The 22695-nt window shown below is 40.6% G+C and overlaps 1 protein-coding gene across 7 annotated transcripts in view; it reads right to left on the minus strand.

The window, feature by feature from the left end:
* Positions 1–22695, minus strand: part of armc8 (armadillo repeat containing 8) — a 102041-nt gene that overhangs the window by 47984 nt on the left and 31362 nt on the right. For all 7 annotated transcript variants that reach the window (XR_015757583.1, XM_087988697.1, XM_087988699.1 and 4 more), the window contains 8 exons: positions 22249–22346; positions 21817–21909; positions 16305–16385; positions 15053–15128; positions 14340–14430; positions 14017–14077; positions 3389–3589; positions 2495–2590 (listed from right to left, as the gene is read on the minus strand). Coding sequence is in view for 6 of the 7 variants with exons in the window: in XM_087988697.1 (XP_087844823.1) it covers positions 2495–2590; positions 3389–3589; positions 14017–14077; positions 14340–14430; positions 15053–15128; positions 16305–16385; positions 21817–21909; positions 22249–22346 (797 nt within the window). In the remaining variant the exon portion in view is untranslated. The remainder of the gene's footprint in view (positions 1–2494; positions 2591–3388; positions 3590–14016; positions 14078–14339; positions 14431–15052; positions 15129–16304; positions 16386–21816; positions 21910–22248; positions 22347–22695) is intronic.

A 22695-nucleotide genomic window follows, 5' to 3' on the forward strand; every position in this document is an offset into this window, starting at 1 on the left:
AAGCACTGTTTCAAAAGTTTGCCGATGACAAAAAATTCAAATGTACATTGAAGAGTATAGTAACAAATATCAAAAGGGCAAAGACTGATGAAAAGGGCAAATATAACTCACCTCAATTTCAAGTCCCATCATTTACAAGACACCAAGTCAGGAACATGAGTGGAAATTTCACCACTGGCCTGGATGAGTGCAGCTCCCACAATATTTAAGAAGCTTGACCCCATCAAGGACAAAGGAACCCACTTGATCAGCATCCTAGCTACCTTAAACATTTAGTCTGTCGTCACTAGGATACAGTGGCATGAGCATGCTCCATATACAAGATGTACTGTAGCGAATCGTCAAGGGTCCTCCAACAGTATCTTCCAAACTTGCAACCTCTACCATCTAGAAGGACAAGGACAGCAGATGCATAGGAACACCGCCATGTGCATCCATTCCGAAGAGGAGCCATATTGGGCTCGAAACGTTAACTCTGTTTTTCAGTTTCCACAGCCGATGCCAACCCGTTGTGTTCCTTCAGTTCTTTCATTTTTATGCCACCCGCAAGTTTCTCTCTAAGCCACAAATCACCCAGATTTGGAACTAGATCATTGTTTCTTTATGGATACAGGGTCAAAAGCTTTGAACTTTCTCCTTAACAGCACTGTGGGTATAACTAGCGTTCAAGGACTACAGTAGTTTAAGGTGTCTCACCACTACCTTCTCAAGAGATAGAAATCAATTAGGAATGGACAACAAATGCTGGCCTTTCTAGCAATGCTCATATTGCATGAATGAATATTATAAAAAAGTGAAGTAATTAATTTTTGTAAGATTAATGAGATGATGCAAATTATACCATTAGTTTATATTGCTTATATTTTTATTGGCTGCAGGAAGAGAGAAAGACCTAGAGAATCAGAAACAGCACAAGTACAATGAATCAAATATTCTTCTCCTATGATCACTTTTACAACTTGGATTAAATTGACCTGAACATTTTTGCACAAATTTCACAAAAGGTTGATAGCAGTATAACATGTACTTAAACAGTCCAACAAAAAATTGATTTCACAACAATCATGCAAAAGCCACTGAAGTGAAATCATTGTGTTTTAATTTTGTTGTTTTTAAAAAAGGGATTTTTTTTTGGGCGTTTCATCCCAACTATCATTTTCAGTTAACTTTAGCATCCTCAACATTCAGTCCAGCGATGCTAGAAAGGCACTTTAAGCATGTATTACACCCTGACAACCACATAATCAAAGTAGAATGAGGCATTTCAGGTGCCGTGACCAATAACCATATACTACTGTATAACAATCACTAACAGGGGAAAAAAATATACTGCAGACCCACAGAATGCCACATTGGGAGACTGCACACCTACAGTATCAGATCTGTTCACATTTAGGATCAGATTCTGATTTACCTACATTTTGTCCTTTCTAGTATTTCATTCCTGTAGCCAACTCACTTTTGTTAGAAATTACTGATGAAAAGAATTTTAATTTCCAAACAAAGGTCAAAATGTCATTTTTCATATTGTAAACCTGAAACTTTCAACAAAACTATGAGATGATTTCAATAATTAGTATAAGATCAGATCCCACACCAGGTTAGAGGTGACAATTATTTGAGGAGGAAATTGTGAATAAATTATTTTCAAAGTCCATGGCATTGCCTTGACAATCTTGCTCATGAAAAGCATAGAAAGTATATGAAATGGATATTGCCACATTGTCGCAAGAAGAGGACACTAAAACTTTGAGACTTCAGTCATATTGCCAGACCAATATCGAAGTGTACACATTTTCCAGTATTGGTGGCTCTCTATTTAGATGGATACACTGCATGCACAACACAGTCCTCTTTTATTTAATATAAACTAAAGGCAAAATGCCATTTTGGTGGCTTATCTTAACGCTGTGTGCTGATTAGAATTTCAACTATATTTTAGATGCAGTAATTCAAGTTACCTAAAAACAGTGTTTTGCTTAACTGTAGATTCAGAAAACAAGCTACCAGCAATGTCATTGCACAAAGCTTTATTTACAATTAAACTTGCACATCAGCAACACAATGAACACATCAGCAGGCCACAAATTAAAAGTGATACAGAAACAGAAGCTGAGTACTTCCGGTTTGCAGCAAGTAGGTAGGCAAGCATTTATATAACTGGAATTACAGTACTACTGTATTATGAGAGTCAGTACTATACACTACACTTCACAGTGCTTATTTTGTTACTATTGTTACGAACTCATGCAAAGAATGTAACTTAAGGATCCAGTGCAGGTTCAACACAGGGAACACCAGTACTTCTCAATCCAACATGAACACGTCACAACTCATTTCTCTAGACAAATGAGTCTCAATCCCATTCATTCTTCAGATCTGATTATGCTCTTTCGTAAAGTCACTGTTAATTCTCTTCACCTTGTTCTCAGGTTGACGTCACTCCCTGCCTGTTGGTTGCCAGGACCGGGGGACGCCCCTCTCCCAGACTCACCTTCTTCCGGATGTCTTCATCATTCGCTCCAAGAGAGGCATACAGCTTGAACGCAGCTTGGCGAAGTTCATGAGCATGCTTGAGGTCATGGTCGAGCTGAAGAATATTAGGAAAGAAAAAAATGAAGTATTCCTGCAACTTTGTAAATATTACAATCAATTAATTAATAAAAATAGCATTTAAATTGATTTAATATAAATTATTATTCATGCAAATTGTTAACACCAGATAATTCTTCAACTGTTATCCATTTGAATTATGTGAAGAGGACATAGTTGCAGGAAGAAACAACTGCCAATTTAAATTCTGAAATTGTATGGCTACAATAAACAAAGCATGACAGGTAAAATTAGATCTTTTTTGTTGACATTGTACAGAACAAACAATTCACTAATTGTAACAAATAAATGCCAGCTTTGTCATGTAGCAATACAGTCTCTGCTTTATCACTACAAGTTACAATAATTCAAACAGCTGTTTTTACTGAAGGTTTATCAGAAATAGTGAACTAGGGCTTGATTCAAGTGAATGGCCCCATCTTCTGGAGATAGTAGGGAAAATACCTCCATCCTATCTCTCAGTGATGTGGAGCTGCCTTGAAGACAGCAGTGGAACAAAAAATTCACAGGTTGCTGCCCTCTGGCTGACCAGTGTCAGCTTAAGCAATGCAATAAGAACTGAAAAGTGAAATGTTAGGAGATAGGAAAACTACTAGTGTATAATTATTTAAATTAAAACCTTGAATAGAGATGTCTTTTATAATGAATCATCCTATTATGACAAATATTGAAAACTAGTCATCTACATATTTATAATAAACTTTATACACTTTATAATTGGCATTATAATTCCTTAAAATAAAGCACTTACAGAATTACAAGTTAGAAAACTTACCCTTTTAATATCTGTGATTGCACTGACTGAACTTGGATACTTGAAGTAATCAGCAAGCATTGCAATAAGATGATCTGTGATGCTGGCAATTCTCTGCAACTCTACATCCGGTTCTATCAAGTATGCTAAGGTTTCAGCACCTTCCACCCTCTCCTCCAGAAGCCTCTCTTTACTGCACATTCTAACCAAGCATGGGAGTGTCTAGACAGAAGGAATTTGTTGTGATTAATCAAGGTACTTTCAAAACACAAAACAGGCTACATTTCCTATATTTGGTGAGGAGATCCACATGAACATCAACTGAGAATTTTTCAAGATTAAAGAACTTTTAGTGTACTGCCATCTTATTATTACTCAACTGTGTTGTTTGATTCAACAAACCCACACTCTTAAAAACTGGTCACCTTAAAACTCTATTCTGTTACCAGTTGGATCCACCTAACATTGTGTAAAGTAACTAACTCTACACATGTATAGTTGGGTGGGAAGTGGCACAACAAAGAAAATCAAGTTAGTTTCAATGGACAACTTGATCTTATGATTCAGACTGGATGAGATCTTGCCGGAGCAAAACATCTCTCACTGTGCTCAATGAACTCTACTCCTTTCAGCATTCTGAACTCAGAAATTATTTGAAATTGCAACCTGCTTCAAGTATGGCGAGGCAAAGGAGTATCTGAGACTCCAGTTTTTCATCATTCTTTTATGTGAGCATCGCTGGCTAGACAGGTTTACCAACCATTCTAATTATCCTTGACAAGAGGGCGGTAATCTGCTTTCTTGAACATGTGGGGTATGTTCAATATGACTTATCATCTATCTCAATAACCAAAGGGATTTAACAATTGTGAAAGAAAGAGGCACATCAGAGGAATCAAAATCAGAATTGGAATCAAAATCTGGGACAGAAAGATAAGTTAAGATCAGAAATCATAAATTTGGAAAAAGGTCAAAGGATCAAACAAGAAAACAAAAATTCTGGATCACTGGGCATTTTTAAAACAAACACCAACTACATGCAGTAATAAGATTTAACATTTCAATGAATGTTCCCCTGCTGGACCAGCAGAGCTGATTCACATTGGATAAGCAATTATCACATTCTTGTCAAAGGTGCTTCATGTTCCAGCAGGAGGTTAACAGCAGTGAATCCTGTGGGTGCTTAAAACACAAAAGGAGTGATGTTGGTTTTGTAAAGCAAATGTCACAAAACAATCAGCATGTGCCCAGAACATGCCATTAGCTTTCCTGTAAATTTCAGCCTGGTGTCTGATAAGACTGAAAAGCAACTTTTTTTTTGCATGTCTTCCCAACCCATGGCACCATTAAAGATGACTGCTGTGAACCATTTGCACATGCATGGAGGGCCCAGATGGCATTAGACTCCAAGAATCTCAGTTGTCAACATTAACCTGTTCAAGCAAGTGCAATCAATAATGAGCTGAGCTGAAATTCTAAGTTAATGTTCACAATCAAACACAAAATCTGTGTGAGGTCTGAATGCCAAATAAAAATTATTTAACTCATCCACTCAGGAATCTCAACCCATAGCCATTCTCACACAATCGTAGAGAACTTTCTGCATGATATAGAGTCATAGAGATGTACAGCATGGAAACAGACCCTTCGGTCCAACCCGTCCATGCCGACCAGATATCCCAACCGCCAACACCCGGCCCATATCCCTCCAAACCCTTCCTATTCATATACCCATCCAAATGCCTCTTAAATGTTGCCATTGTACCAGCCTCCACTACATCCTCTGGCAGCTCATTCCATACACATACCACCCTCTGCGTGAAAAAGTTGCCAGAAGTCTCTTTTATATCTTTCCCCTCTCACGCTAAACCTATGCCCTCTAGTTCTGGACTCCCCCACCCCAGTGAAAAGACTTTGTCTATTTATCCTATCCATGCCCCGCATAATTTTGTAAACCTCTATAAGGTCACCCCTCAGCCTCCGACGCTCCAGGGAAAACAGCCCCAGCCTGTTCAGCCTCTCCCTGTAGCTCAGAACCTCCAACCCTAGCAACATCCTTGTAAATCTTTTCTGAACCCTTTCAAGTTACACAATATCTTTCTGATAGGAAGGAGACTAGAATTGCACGCAATATTCCAACAATGGCCTAACCAACGTCCTGTACAGCCGCAACATGACCTCCCAACTCCTCCACTCAATACTCTGACCAATAAAGGAAAGCATACCAAACGCCTTCTTCACTATCCCATCTACCTGCGACTCCACTTTCAAGGAGCTATGAACCTGCACTCCAGGGTCTCTTTGTTCAGCAACACTCCCTAGGACCTTACCATATAGGTCCTGCTAAGATTTGCTTTCCCAAAATGCAGCACCTCGCATTTATCGGAATTAAACTCCATCTGCCACTTCTCAGCCCATTGGCTCATATCCTGTTGTAATCGGAGGTAACCCTCTTCACTGTCCACTACACCTCCAATTTTGGTGTCATCTGGAAACTTACTAACTGTACCTCTTATGCTTGCATCCAAATCATTTAGGTAAATTACAAAAAATAGAGGGCCCAGCACCAATCCTTGTGGCACTCCACTGGTCACAGGCCTCCAGTCTGGAAAAACAACCCTCCACCACCACCCTCTGTCTTCTACCTTTGACAACATCCATCCCACCAGAATAGCTATTTGTATAGATTCAGGCTTCAATCACTAAACAACCTGCATAGAATTCCAACCAAAAACCCCTCAAGTATTTAATTCAGGGGAAAGAGGAGGCCTTTCAATTTCTTGCTTACCCTCAACCATATTAACAAATATGGAGGCTTAGAGACATTGCTGGCTGAGAAAGAATCAAATTTCATTTAGTCATCCTTCCAGCATCTTCTTAGTGACAAGCTATGATAGAACAGTTCCTAACTAATCTTGGCGGTCAGATTCTGAAATGCTTAGGTAGAGACAGATCATCCTTTTAAAAACGATGGAGCAAACACATAAAAGAAATATTAAAATATCTGAAGGGGATAGGTTACAGGAAAGAACACGAGCACTGATGCCAAGTGACTTCATGTAATGGAATATAATTTCCAATATTTCTCAAGAAGTAGCTTTAAAATGTTGCTGCTGCGCCAAATTTAGGATGATATATCTCTTGAGAAGTGCCCCAAACACAAAGTCTACTGCCATTTGAGCAGTCTCGCAACTTATCTGGTGCATGGCTGAGGATTCTAACACATGAAGTTCTAGAATCGAACAGCTGTGACTGAAGTTCCCAGTCCAGAGTATTCAGCTTTACACAGCTATTAGGACCAAATCAGAGTCTAGGGACACATTTTCAAACATCATATTGTGGTTACTATATCACATAACCAAACTTCCAGTAAGGCCTTCAACAGCTGGCAGCCATGCTGTCTTCTAGGAGAAAGTGAGGACTGCAGATGCTGGAGATCAGAGCTGAAAATGTGTTGCTGGAAAAGCGCAGGTCAGGCAGCATCCAAGAGGCAGGAGAATCGACGTTTCGGACATGAACCCTTCTTCAGGAATGAGGAAAGTGTGCCAAGCAGGCTAAGATAGAAGGTAGGGACTTGGGGTAGAGGCGTTGGAAATGCGATAGGTGGAAGGAGGTTAAGGTGAGGGTGATATGCCGGAGAGGTCAGGAAGAAGATTGCAGGTTAGGAAGGTGGTGCTGAGTTCAAGGGTTGGGACTGAGACAAGGTGGGGGATGGGGAAATAAGGAAACTGGAGAAATCTGAGTTCATCCCTTGTGGTTGGAGGGTTCCTAGGTAGAAGATGAGGCGCTCTTCCTCCAGCTGTCGTGTTGCTATGGTCTGGCGACACGGAGGAAGAGCTGTCTTGTGCGGAGGAAGATAGAAGTAAATTTAACTGACGAAAATTACCGTTTCTAACATGTAACATTCTAAGGCTGTAAAAATACAAGTACAATAAAAAAGCTCAATGTCCACATTCCTCAGCTTTATATAAACAACTAAAGTTGTCCTATTTCTGAAATATTCACCATGCTACATGATGTCAAACTAACTAGTGTTTTCGCCTCAAATTCTTCCTATGAAATGGCTGAATGCAGCCCTGAGGTAATTTCCTTAGCCATCTGACTTAAAATGCATGAAATGACAATCCTGTCAGCAATGAGGAAGCAGAAGCAGGCAAAAACATGCACCCGGGAGTAAAAACCCATACATTATTGCTCAACAATAGAAAGTTCACAAAACTAACCCTCCAATCAATCTTCTCTTGGTGTACCATACAAGTCAGAGAATCTCCCACGATAGAACAGAGACATTTCATTTAAAGCCCGATATTGCCATCACCTTCCAGCCTTTTGGAGTGTGTGCACCCACATTATAATTGCAATATGTACATCAGAATACATAGAAATCAACAGGACTGCGTGAGACATAGACCTCAAATGGGACTGTTGTGCAAGACATTAGACCCTAGATTCATTAAGCCAATTGGGCATCCAGAAATGGTCAATTGAATTCCTAACTGATAAGTAAAAAGGGGCAATAGCAACTCCAAGCAGCCTGTAATTTCAATAACTATTCCCAAATTGAAGTATCAATAGTCACACAGGTGAGGTGCCAGAAGACTGGAGGTTGGCTAACGTGGTACCATTATTTTAAAAAGGGTAAGGACAAACCAGTCAACTATAGACCAGTGAGCCTGACATCCATGGTGGGTAGGTTGTTGGAGAGAATCCTGAGGGACAGGATTTACACGTATTTGGAAAGGCAAGGACTGATTAGGGATAGTCAACATGGCTTTGAGCGTGGGAAATAATGTCCTACAAACTTGACTGAGTTTTTTGAAAAAGAAAGAAAGAGCATTGATGAGGGCAGAGCAGCGGACGTGATCTATATGGACTTTAGTAAGGCATTCAACAAGATTCCCCATGGGAGACTGATTAGCAAGGTTAGATCTCATGGAATACAGGGAGAACTAGCCACTTTGATACAGAACTGGCTCAAAGGTAGAAGACAGAGGGTGGTCGTGGACGGTTGTTTTTCAAACTGGAGGCCTGTGATCAGTGGAGTGCCACAAGAATTGGTGCTGGGTCCACTAATTTTTGTCATTTATATAAATAGTTTGATCGGAACATCGGAGGTATAGTTAGTAAGTTTGCAGATGACACCAAAATTGGAGGTGTAGTGGCCAGCAAAGAAGGCTACCTCAGATTACAAACGGGATCTTGATCAGATGGGCTAATGAGTTGAAGAGTGGCAGATAGAGTTTAATTTAGATAAATGCGAGGTGCTGCATTTTGGAAAAGCAAATCTTAGCAGGACTTATACACTTAATGGTAAGGTCCTAGGGAGTGTTATTGAACAAAGACCTTGGAATGCAGGTTCATAGCTCCTTGAAAGTAGAGTGGCAGGTAGATAGGATAGTGAAGGCAGCGTTTGGTGTACATTCCCTTCTTGGCTAGTGCATTGAGTATAGGATTTGGGAGGTCAGGTTGCGACTGTACAGGACGTTGGTTCGACCACTTTTGGAATACTGCATGCAATTCTGGTCTCCTTCCTATCGGAAGGATGTTGGAAAACTTGAAAGGGTTCAGAAAAGCTTTCCAAGGATGTTGCCAGGATTTGAGCTATAGGGAGAGGCTGAATAGGCTGGGGCTGTTTTCCGTGGAGCGGAGACTGAGGGGCGACCTTATAGAAGTTTATAAAATCATGAGGGGCATGTCTTTTCCCTGGGGTGGGGAAGTCCAGAACGAGAGGGCATAAGTTTAGGGTGAGTGGGAAAAAATATAAAAGGGACCCAAGGGGCAAATTTTTCACGCAGAAGAGGATGGAATGAGCAGCCAGAGGAAGTGGTGGAGACTGGTACAATTGCAACATTTAAAAGGCATTTTGATGGGTATATGAATAGGAAGGGTTTAGAGGGATATGGTCCAAGTGCTGGCAAATGGGACGAGATTAGGTTGGAATATTTGGTCTTTTTCCATGCTATACATCTCCATGACTCTAAGTTGAAAGGTTAAAAAGCAGAGTGTGCATTACTTTTTGCCTTTAAGCTTTACTTCTTTGGTTACTAAACGATAGAAGATATTCATAAAGTAAACTTATACTCAAGAACATTTACCATCACCTGTGGGTGCATGTTGAGGAAACCCTCATGCAAATCTATTTCCTAAACATTACTACTTAAATATTGTCCACAAACTACAGCTCTTCAAAAATCGTGTTAGTATATTATATCCTGCAAGTTTCATTTTCATTCACAGGAAGACAGCTACACTGGCTGTGTCAACAATTATTGCCCAGCCCTAACTCAAACTGCTGCAGTCCATTTGATGTAGGTAGACCCACAACGCCATTAGAGAGGGAAGTTCAGGATTTTAAACTTAGTAGCACTCAAGGAACAGCAATATATTTCAAAGTCAGGATGAGGAGGAGCTTGGCAGGTGTGTTCCCATGTACCTGCTGCCCTTGACTTTCTCGATGATTATGGTCTGAATAACCTTGATGCATGTTTGCAGAGCACTTTGTACAAATTGCTGCTACTGAGTATCAGTGGTTGAGGTAATGAACGGCACCACGTTGAAAACAAATGAAGCAGGCATCAAGGTTAGAGTGTTGTCGGAGCTGCAGTCATCAGGCAAAGGGGAAGCATTCCATCATATTTGTGCCTGATAGATGATGGATAGGCTTTGGGAAGTCAGGAAAGCAATTATTCCCTGCAGGAATCTGAGCCCTGACCTGCTCTTGCTGGCACAATGTTTATACAGCTACTCCAATTCGGAGTTTCATTCATGGTAACACCAGGATGTTGATATTGCTGGATTCAGCTATGATAATCCCATTAAATGCCCAGGAAGTGATAGAGGCATAGAGTCGGAGATATACAGCATAGAAACAGACTCTTTAGTCCAATCCGTCCACGCCGACCAGATATCCCAACCCAATCTAGTCCCACCTGCCAACACACGGTCCATATCCCTCCAAACCCTTCCTATTCATATACCCATCCAAATGCCTCTTAAATGTTGCCATTGTACCAGCCTCCACCACTTCCTTTGATAGCTCATTCCATACACATACCACCCTCTGCGTGAAAAGGTTGCCCCTTAGGTCTCTTTTATATCTTTCCCCTCTCAGCCTAAACCTATGCCCTCTAGTTCTGGACTTCCCAACCCAAGGGAAAAGATTTTGGCTATTTACCCTATCCATGCCCCTCAATTTTGTAAACCTCTAAGATCACCCCTCAGTTTCCGACGCTCCAGGGAAAACAGCCCCAGCCTGTTCAGCCTCTCTCTGTAGCTCAGATCCTCCAACCCTGACAACATCCTTGTAAATCTTTTGTGAACCCTTTCAAGTTTCACAACATCTTTCTGATAAGGAGACTAGAATTGTACGCAATATTCCAACAGTGGCCTAACCAATGTCCTGTACAGTCACAATATGTCCTCCTAACCCCTGTACTCAATACACTGACCGATAAAGGAAAGCATACCAAATGCCTTCTTCACTATCCTATCTACCTGCGACTCCCCTTTCAAGGAGCTATGAATCTGCACTCCAAGGTCTCTTTGTTCAACAACACTCCCTAGGACCTTCCCATTAAGTGTATAAGTCCTGCTAAGATTTGCTTTCCCAAAATGTAGCACCTTGCATTTATCTGAATTAAACTCCATCTGCCACTTGGAGAGGTTTATTGCCTGGTAATTCTTTGACTCAGACATAATTTTCCACTCGTCAGCCCAAATCTGGATACTGTCCATGTCTTGCTGCATTTGGGCATGGACTGCTTTCATATCTGAGGAGTTATGAATAATCTAGACATTGTACAATCCATCAGCAAACATCCTCACTTCTGACCTTACGATGGAGGTAAGGTAATTGATGAAGCTGCTGAAGATGATTGGGCCTAGACTACTATCTGAGGAGGTCCTGCAGAGATACCCTTCATAGCTAGAACATCCTTCCTCAGATACAGACAACAGAATTGCACACAATGCTCCAGGTGGGGTCTCTCCAAGCCCCTGTACAACTGCAGCAAGACATCCCCGATCCTGTACTCGAATCCTCACTATAAAGACTAACACATCATTTTTCTTCTTCACCACCTGTTAATCAAGGCAAATGCTGCTTGATAGCACTGTTGGTGACACCTTCCATTATTTTATTAGTCAGAGTGGACCCATAGTTAGAATAGGTCTTGTTGGATTTATCCTACTTATTGTGTACAGGTCATAACAGAGAAATTTTCAACATTGTCCAGTAAATGCCAGTGTTAGAGCTGTACTGGAACAAGTTAGCAAGAGCACAGCAGGTTCTGGTGTACACATTTTCAGTACTATTGCCGCTTAGTTATGAGAGCTCATAACCTTTGCAGTATCCAGTGCCTCCAGCTATTTTTTGATATCAAGTGGAGTAAATCAAATTGGCTGAAGATACCATCTGAGATGGTGGGGTCATCTGCAGGAGGCCAAGATGGATCATCTATTCGGCACTTCTGGCTGAAGATTGCTACAAGTGCTTGTTCATGACCGGGTATGGCACAATTGCAGAATTTAGTTGTGGAATTATTTAGCATTCCCTACACCATTTATCACACAAATAACCCTGTTTTATATCTTCACTGGGTTGGTACCTCATTTTTTGGTATGCTTGGTGATGCTCCTGGCATGCTGACTTTCATTAAACCAGAGCTGATCCCCTGGTGATGGAAATGGTAGAATGAGCGATATGCATAGCCATGAGTTTGTAGATTATGTTGAAGTACAATTCTGCTGCTGCTGCTTGTGGTCCACAACACCTAATCGATGTAGTCTTAAGTTGCTGTATCAATTCAAAGTCAATTCCATTCAGCACAATGGAGGACATTCTCAAATGTGAATCTAGCTGTGCCCTTTACAGTTCAGTCAGCTCAGTTGGTAGCGGTGTCTTTTTTAAATTCATTCACGGGGTGAAGACGTCGCTAGCCAGGCCAGCATTTATTGCCATCCCTAATTGCCCAGAGGGTAGTTAAGAATCAATCACATTGCTGTGGGTCTGGAGTCACATGCAAGCTGTTGCAGGTAAGGGTGACCGATTTCCTTTCCTCAAGGACATGAGTGAACCAGATGTGTTTTTCCAACAATTGACAATGGATTCAAGGGCATCATTAGACTCTTACTCAGATTTTACGGAATTCAAACATCTGCCGTGGCGGGATTCAAACCTGGATCTCTGGATAGGTCCTGTGACAATACCACCAGGCCATTGCCTCTCCCTAGCTTCACTGGTTGCCAAGCCAGTCTTTATAGTAGACATTGAAGCGCCCCCACCCAGTGTTCTGCACACTTGCTACCCTCAGTGCTTCATCGAAGTGGAGTTCAGCACAGATCAATCAGCAAGTTTGGGACATGTATGTGGTAAATTGCAGGAGGTTTCCTTGCCTATGTTTAATCTGATGTCATGAGGGTGTGGAATCAATGTCAAGGAGTCGTTGGGGCAACATCCTCTCAATGGGACAGGACATACCCAAGCATGTGAGGGTACTATCTGGGACATTGTGTGTAAGGTGTGATTCAATAAGCATGACTATATCGGACTGTTGATTTACTTGTCAACCCAATTTTGGCATATGCCTCCAGAGGTTAGTGAGGAGAACTTTGCAGCGTCAAGAGGGTTGAGTTTACCATTGCTATTTTTAGTGCCTTATTTGGTGACAGGTGGTTTGTTTGGTTTCATTCATTTTTGAAGATTTTCTTGCAGTTTTGTACAACCAAGTGGTTTGCTCAGCCACTTCAGGGGACAGGTTATTTCAGAGAGCCAACTGCATTGTTGTGCATCTGGAGTGTCAGTGAGACCAGGTAAGGATGGTAGATTTTTCTTCCTGAAAGGACATCAGTGAACCAGATAGCAATGAAACCATTGTCTATCATTAGATTTACTGCATTCAAATTTTACCAGCTTCTATGGTGGAACCCAAACCTATACCCCCAGAAAATAAACTGGGTTTCTGGATTCCTAGTCCAGTGACAATACATCTACGCTATCATATCTCAGGCGAAAGTGCTACTTAATGGATAGTCCTATCTTTACTGAATTATATTGGCCACCATTTTTCTATGCCTCAAATGCAAAATTCATTTGCCCACGCTTAAATATTCTCTTTGTGTTGCCCTTCCTCTGTAACCTTCATTAGTACATCATCATCCTGCTCCCCGAGCTCACTCTTCCCATTAACGTAGACTACTGCATGTTCCATCTCAAATTTCAAATACAGACAGATTGTCAGCCAGCTAAACAAGTTGGAATGCTCTCAAATCTGTGTCTTGACCTTCATTTCATCCTTTAAGATCTTCTTTGCAAAAGGTATCATTGATACAGCCTCTGAAAGTATTTTTGTGCCAGTTTCCTTTTGAATTTTCCTTTTTTTCCCACGGCCCTTGTATGATATCCCAATTATAGTACAGACTCCAAAACAAAATACTTGATAGCAGAAACATGAGGGGCTTAGAGTGTTTTGATCACCAAATTCGATCATTTTTGTCTTTTATAAAACTCTTATGTCGGACTTGCAATGCTGTAAAAGCTGCCAGAAATCGTATTATGACCATCACTAAAACAGCGGAGGACACAAAGGCACAAAAAAAAAAAAGGTTACTCTCCAAACAAGTTGAATATACTATTGAAACCTCATACCAACCTTTAAAACTATACTGTTATCATCTGTCCGGATTGCACCAGCCCTGCACATATAAGTCAAACTGTAAAATGATAAAATGAGAACATAAGTTACAGAAACAAATGGAATGTTCAGACTTTATGTTTGCTAGTTATACAAGGTAGACAACAAACCTAATTAACATGTTAAGAACAAAGTAAATATCCCAAATGATACTATAAGTCACAATATTTTGAACAGCTGTGATCCAAAGCCACGGAAACAGTTTATCCATAGATTTAATTTAAATGGCAAGACACATATATTTAATATATTACCAAAAGCAAAAACAATTTAATAGGTACCATTTTGCAGATGTCAGTTGCATTTCAATAGGTTTATCCCTCTGCATCATCTTCACAAATACTTGGGGCAATAACTCACCATCTACCAACACTAAAACAGAAAAATACGCATTAAACATTTTATAACCAAAATGTTTGAAAGTGAATGTTTGTACTGACTTAACAGTAGCTTTTAAAAGAATGAACTTGTATTGCACTGAACAAAATAGCAAATGGTGGATTCATTATATGAAAACAAATGTAAAATTAATAAAATAAACAATCATAAAATACTAATATGAAAACCATCCCTGTGGCTTTGGAGTCCTACAAAACATAGATGAGCAGTGTTAATTCAATCTCTGGCCTAGAAGACCACAGAATGTCTCTGATCACAAAACCAAACATGATTTCAGACATTGAACATCCATGTAATGGGAAAGCACACTAAATGGATTGTTAAATTACTTCTGTAAAATTAGATCCAAAAAATTCTTATACTACATCTATTTTAGAGACTTAGTAGTTAGATTCAATCTATCACAATGATTCTAAATGGTGTCCACAAAGAATATTTTATTAATAGTGGCTGTGGGTGCGAACACACACACATATTATGGTTCCACCCATGCACTGGACTTCATACTAGACAGCAGTTATTTGAAACATGATGTTCTATGCTTCTTGAAATGATAACAAGTGGACAAAGAAATTCTACAAAATACAGTACTCACCATTTACAAGAGTCATAGAAACTTGGGGGTTCTCATAAGCCAAGACTGAAAAGCATTTTAACGCTTGCATCTGAACCTATTGAGATGTAAAAGTTAAATAAATATTCTAATTATGAATATATTTGTTTATAAGTCAATTTAAGATACAGCTTGAAAAATCTTTGAAAATCGGTTTCCACTCATACATCAACATCATCTAGCTCTGCATTTGCAACAACTATAACCACCCCTAGTGGTTACAACCAGTCTTACAGAAGTCAAGTTCACCTATTTGATCATTGAGAAGCTTGGTGGTCATCAAATCCATCTCTCTCCTTCGCCTTACTAAGGTTAGATTATACGAATTGCAGTTTCATCATCATCTTGTTTGACTTCAAGCTGAGTTTCAGACCCTAATATTCTTTACATCAGAGGGGTTGATTGATTTCCAGCTCCACTGTTAGTTTAGTTCATTTGCTAAGAAAACTCTTTTTTCACAACTTTAAGAACTCCATACAGGATTATTCTGACATCCTCGTGGTTGGTCTCATTCTGAACCCTTGCTCCAGTAAACTTCAGAGATGCTTCTCATCTCCAACACGATAAGTATCCGTCACAGATCACATCCCCTTTCTGGCAGAAACCCTTGAATGCCCCCAGATTTAAAATTCTTAGTCTTGTGGTTAAATTCCTCTTACAGCCATGCCTTTTCTTAAAGCTGTGGCGTCTTCAATCCTTATAATCATTTCCTGAAACCTCTGTGCTCCGACATTGGCTTTTTTTCCCCCAAATATAATAAGGGGGCCAGATGGAGATGCTCATTCAACATCAACTGAAAGAAGTGGGCAATGGTTGGTACTGACAAGTAATACAGTGATCAGCTTAGGAAAACACCAACAACTCCTACGAATGTGAGTGATTTTCCTGCACAAAGAACTTCAGTTCTTCAATGACATATTGGAAAGATTATGAATGGTTCTCCAGCAACATCTCAAAACAACTTGACAGTTTTCTAAGCTGGTACCCAACATAGCACACTAGACAAGAATACATAAAAAGGACTTGGATCATAAAGGGGTAATAATTCAAACTAAATAAAGTTTATTTTCATAAAGAAAATAGTTCTTCATTTTTGTTCAGAACTTAAATTGAGCATTTCCAGTAAAAACAGGATGCACTATATATTTTTTACTTTAAGGGTCTTGGAAACATTTTAAAATTTCTTTAGTGAGGCCTCAATATATTTCTACTCCACATAACTTTCAAAACTTACTTTGTATGAAGGTGAAGTCAGCAGGTGGGCAATGTTCTGAACTGCACCATGGGTGAACAACACAGTCTGGTGTTCTGGAGTCTAACAAAACAAAAAGCATTTTAATATTTCTGTGCAACTTCACTGACAAAAGGGCAGCAAGTTTAAAGTGAGGAAGGAAAACGTTTAGGGAAACAAACACCCTCATATTTAAGACATTCTTATATTAACGATAATTATTTGGCTAATACTCCAAAGACAGGGTCAGTTCATCTTAAGTATGGATCAAAAGGCAAAATTCAATCCATGCAGAAAGGAAAATGATTGACTTAAAAACTGCACTATTTTGAAAACAAACAGACAAAACATTACAATTTTATTTCAAGTATTACTGAAGATTGTTGCCCCTACATTCTGTCTACAATAAACTGTTGAAATGGCTGAGCTATATTGCTAAAAAAGTGATGACACCACCAAAAAGGGCCCTGGTCAGGAAAAAGGTGAGAAATGTCACATTTGAATAGCAACTTCTCACACTCAGCAACTTCTCAAAGTACTTCATAAAGATTGATGTACTCAGCAAAAATAAGGCTAATGAAAAGACAAAGCTACTTAAGAAGTGAAAAATATGTCTCACTAAGATTGAATTTTTTTGATCAATGATTGGGAAAATGGGAAGAGAGACACCAGTTCATTCTCTCCTCCATGAAAATTACAGCTGAGTCAAGCTATTCAACGTTCAAACATTGTAGTTACAGATTTAATCACTAAAAGCATGAAAATAACAAAAGCAGAGTGTTAAGAGAAAGCCAGTGATATTCTTGTATAACTTTCAAATGAGAAAATTAAATGTTCAATATCCTCCAGTAGGAAAGTATAAATTGGACTCAAAAGTGCCATTAACTGAGCCAATTTGGTAGAAAATAAATGCACTTAAACACAATTAAGCACAAACAGGAAAGTATATTGTAAATAAAATCACTTAGTTCAGTGTTATATTTGCCAATTATTAATCACCACATTTCTTTTCTTTTTAACTCCCAATTTTCTCTCCCACTGCATTTCAGAAGGATGTGGTGGTGGTTGTGGGGTGGGCGATCTCACTGAAGAATAATGAGAACTGAATCGGATGGACTTGGAGGTGTTTCCACTTGTAGGAGAGACTCAGTAGAAGGGCACAGCCTCAGATTCAAGGAACAACCCTTTAGAACTGAGACAAGGAAGAATTTCTTTAATCTGTGGACCTCATTGTTGGTGAATACTGTGGAGACCAAATCATTGTGACAGAGATAGATAAGGCTCTTGATTCGTAAGGGGAAATCAAAGATTGAGGGAGAAGACAGATTGAAAAACATATCAGCCACTGGACCCAAAGCATTGACTCTACTTTCTCTCCACAGCTGCTGCCAGACTTGCTGCGTTTCTCCAGTTATTTCTGTTTGTGTTTCAACTTGTGTTATATTCTCTATCGTAGCCAGCCAAGCACCATCCTACATAAATTTCAACTCTCTTAGCCTAACACGCCTTCCTCCATTTGTTAAGTCTTAACATATTTATTTCCAAATTCTTGTCATAATTTACAAAGACAGCCAGTGATCTTCAGGCTATATAAACTAAGACTCAACACACATCTACTTCAAACCCAACAAATCCCGCAGCTACCTGGACTACACCTCCTCCCAGCCCCACTCCTGTCAAAATGCCATCCCTTACTCCCACTTCCTCTGCTATATCTGCTCCCAGGAAAAGCAATTGCACTCCAGAACATCACAGATGGCCTCCTATTTGAAGGGCCACAATTTCCCTTCCACATGGTCAACAATGCCCTCCAGTGCAACTCCTCCAGTTTCTGCACCTCTGCCCTTGAACTCCACCCCTCCAACTGCAATAAGGATAGAACACCACCACCTCCTCACCCCCTTCCCCGTCCTCATCTTCCACCCCAATCATCTCCGGATACAGCCCATCATCCTCTGCCATTACTGCCACCTACAGTCAGACCCCACCACCGGAGATATATTTCCGTCCCCACCCCATCAGTATTCCACAGAGGCCATTCCCTCCGCAACTCCCTCGTTAAGTCCACACTTGAAATGGTCCTTGCACATCTATCAGAGATTTTCCTGTACAGGACATTGGTTAGGCCACTGTTGGAATATTGCGTGCAATTCTGGTCTCCTTCCTAACGGAAAGATGTTGTGAAACTTGAAAAGGTTCAGAAAAGATTTACAAGGATGTTGCCAGGATTGGAGGATTTGAGCTATAGGGAGAGACTGAACAGACTGGGGCTGTTTTCCCTGGAGTGTCGGAGGCTGAGGGGTGACCTTATAGAGGTTTACAAAATTATGAGGGGCATGGATAGGATAAATAGAGGTCGGGGAGTCCAGAACTAGAGGGCATAGGTTTAGGGTGAGAGGGGAAAGATATAAAAGAGACCTAAGGGGCAGCTTTTTCACACAGAGGGTGGTACGCGTATGGAATGAGCTGCCAGAGGATGTGGTGGAGGCTGGTACAATTGTAACATTTAAAAGGCATTTGGATAGGAATAGGAAGGGTTTGGAGGGATATGGGCCGGGTGCTGGCAGGTGGGACTAGATTGGGTGGGGATATCTGGTTGGTATGGACAGGTTGGTCCGAAAGGTCTGTTTCCATGTTGTACATCTCAATGACTCTATGACCTCATCTACTGCGTCCATTGTTCTCTATGTGGCCTCCTCTAATCTGGGGAGATAGGACGCCAACGTGCAGAACATTTCAGGGAACATCTCCAGGACACACAGACCAGACAACTCCACTGCCCTGTGGCCGACAACTTCGAGTCAAAGAGATGTATAGCACAGAAATAGACTCTTCGGTCCAGTCGCCCATGTCGATGAGATATCCCAATCCAATCTAGTCCCACCTGCCAGCACCTGGTCCATATCCCTCCAAAACCCTTCCTATTCATATACCCATCCAGATGTCTTTTAAATGTCACAATTGTCTAGTCTCCACCACTTCCTCTGGCAGATCATTCCACTCAAGCACCACCCTCTACGTGAAAATGTTGCCCCTTAGGTCGCTTTATTGAAGTTTATATAGATCATGTTTACTGCTCTGCCAACATTAATCCTCTGTTACTTCTTCAAAAAACCTCAACCAAGTTTGTGAGACATGATTTCCCATGCATCAAGCCATGTTGACTATCCCTAATCAGTCCTTGCCTTTCCAAATCCTGTTGCTCAGGATTCCCTCCAACAACTTACCCACCACCGACGTCAGGCTTACCAGTCAACTGTTCCCTGGCTGGTCCTTACCACCTTTCTTAAATAATGGTACCACGTTTGCCAACCTCCAGTCTTCCTGCACCTCACCTGTGACTATTGATGATACAAATATCTCAGCAAGAGGCCCAGCAATCACTTCCCTAGCTTCCTACAGAGTTCTAGGGTACACCTAATCAAGTCCTGGGGATTTATCCACATCTCAAGACATCCAGCGCTTCCTCCTCCGTAAAATGGACATTTTTCAAGATGTCATCATGTACTTCCCCACATTGTATCTCCACGTCCTTCTCCACAGTAAACACTGTTGCAAAATACTCGCTTTGTATCTCTCCCATCTCCTGCAGCTGTACACAAAGGCTGCCTTGCTGATCTTTTTAGGGCCCTATTTACTCCCTAGTTACCGTTATGTCCTCAATGTATTTGCAAAAACCCTTTGGATTCTCCTTAATTCTATGTGCCAAAGCTATCTCATGTCTCCTTCTTGCCCTCCTGATTTCCCTCTTAAGTATACTCTAACTGCCTTTATACTCTAACGATTCACTTGATCTATCCTGTCTATACCTGACATCTGCTTCCTTATTTCTCTTAACCAAACCCTCATTTTCTCTCGTCATCCAGCATTCCCTACACCTACCAGCTTTTCCTTTCACTCCAACAGGAATACACTATCTATCTACACTCTTGGTATCTCATTTCTGGAGGCTTCCTGTTTTCTAACCATCCCTTTACCTGCAAACATCTGCCCCAATCAGCTTTTTAAAGTTCTTGCCTAATACTGTCAAAATTAGCCTTCCTTGAATTTAGAACTTCAACTGTTGGTTTTAAAGGATAGACCAGATTTAATAGAATTATGGTCGCTAGCCCCAAAGTGCTCTCCCACTGACACCTCAGTCACCTGCCCTGCCTTATTTCCCAAGATTAGGTCAAGTTTTGCACCTTCTCTAGTAGGTACATCCACATTCTGAATCAGAACATTCTCTTGCACACACTTAAATTCCTCTCCATCTAAACCCTGAACACTATGGCAGTCCCAGTCTATGTTTGAAAAGTTAATATCCCCTACCATAACCACCCTATTATTCTTACAGATAGCTGAGATCTCCTTACAAATTTGTTTCTCAATTCCCTCTGACTATTAGGGGGTCTATAATACAATCCCAATAAGGTGATCATCCCTTTCTTATTTCTCAGGTCAACCCAAATACCTTCCACCCAAATGTATTTCCAGGAATATCCTCCCTCAGTATAGCTGAAATGCTATCCCTTATCAAAAACGCCACTCCCCCCTCCTCTCTTGCTTGCCTCTGTCCTTCCTATGGCATGTGTGTCCTGGAACATTAAGCTGCCAGTCCTGTCCATCCCCGAGCCATGTTTCTGTAATTGCTATGGTATCCCAATCCCATGTTCCTAACCATGCCAAGTTCATCTGCCTTCCCTGTTAGGCCTCCACATCCCTAGACACTGTGGACAATTTATCATAGCCAATCTACCTAACCAGCGCATCTTTGGACCGTTTGACGAAACCAGAGCACCTGGGGGAAACCCACACAGACCCAGGGGAAACATGCAAACTCCAGTGTCAGTCACCCAAGGCTTGGATCAAATCCACATCCCTGGTGCTGTGAGGCAACAGTGCTAACCACTGAGCTGTCCTATGACTGTCAACTCATTGACCTCACTTGGCTCATACAGGATGACTACAACATGACATGCTTTTGTTGATAATGCTTTATTTGTTGAATTTTATCTAGTTACAAACTCCAGGATTAAATCCAGCTTCTACCACATAACATTCCAAGCTCAAAAGGAATATGAAAGTAGCAACATATCTCTGAAAAAACTAAATGCCATCTTTTTGGGTCAGCTAACTTTTGAACCCTATAGCTGATTAGCTACTTTATGCAACAATAAGACACTTTAATTTTAACATCCTGAACTTCTAGATGGCAGACTTTATCTCCACATGAAGCCAACGAAAATACAGGGATAAAAAGAGCTTTTAACAAAAACCATTTATGGTTAGTTTGTTTAAAACCAAGCTCTGATCTGTTAAGGACTTTTCTGTTTCCTGAAGTTAAGGACATCAGGTACCTGAAGGGCTTTTGCACGAAATGTCAATTTTACTGCTCCTCGGATGCTGCCTGAACTGCTATGCTTTTCCAGCACCACTCTAATCTAGAACCTGGTAATATCCTAGGAAGCCACAATACCCCAGCAAATGTTTATTGTGTCTCTACTATCAAATAGCTACATTTAAAGCGTCTTACCTTGCAACAATGGGAGAAAATCTGACAGATGTACTCCTGTGTATATCGAGATCTACTAAGCAAGGACATGAGATGTGGGACCACAGTAACATCCTAAGAACAATATTAAAACAAAAGTTAAAAGAAATTATTGGATATGCTAAAACTTCCAAACATTAGATTCTGAAGGCGTGCATCTTCTCCCATTCCCTCCAGTTTCTCACTCCTTAATGGCCTCCCCTCTGAAGCCATATACAGCTAAGAAGCAGGCATGAATTTTGTTGTCATGCCAACAGTGACTGACAACAAGAGAGAAGCTCTCTGAAGGCTTCAATGATGGCCTTACTCTCCATGGTGAGATACACTTGATGAAATGAACAGAGCCAAGCAGAACGCAAGTAAAAACGGAAATGGAAACTATACCTACTCCTATGTCTGAGGCTTTGTACTTACCGTATAAAGTACCTCCACCGGTGTCACAGGACTTGTTAAAATTGTGCGAAGACATCGAAGGCATGCTTCTATAAACTTCAGGTCTGGAAGGAGGAGACCTAATTCAGGATTATGAAATGTTAGAATGATTTACTACACTCAATGATTTACAATATTTCAACTCGGCAACAATCACCAATTAACTATTTAGGAGAACAGCTCAAATTAAATTTCCTATGCAAGCATATGAATGCACAAAATGAGATTAATAAAGTTGTTGAGATGTAGCCATGGTTGACCAAACCAGAACATTATATTATGGTTACATCAGAGATCTGGCTCAAAAAAGGGTGGAAATAGGCACTAAATACTGCTGTATAAAAGGTGTTTCTGGAAGGAAAGGATGTCAGTGGGGTTTGCAGCACTGATTAACAAGAACAATAGCATTGGTGAAGAGAATGCTCCAGA

The sequence above is a fragment of the Chiloscyllium plagiosum genome, unplaced genomic scaffold (assembly GCF_037043375.1).
Source record: "Chiloscyllium plagiosum isolate Xiang-an unplaced genomic scaffold, Cpla_swu_hap1 HiC_scaffold_7, whole genome shotgun sequence".
NCBI classification, from domain to species: Eukaryota; Metazoa; Chordata; class Chondrichthyes; order Orectolobiformes; family Hemiscylliidae; genus Chiloscyllium; species Chiloscyllium plagiosum.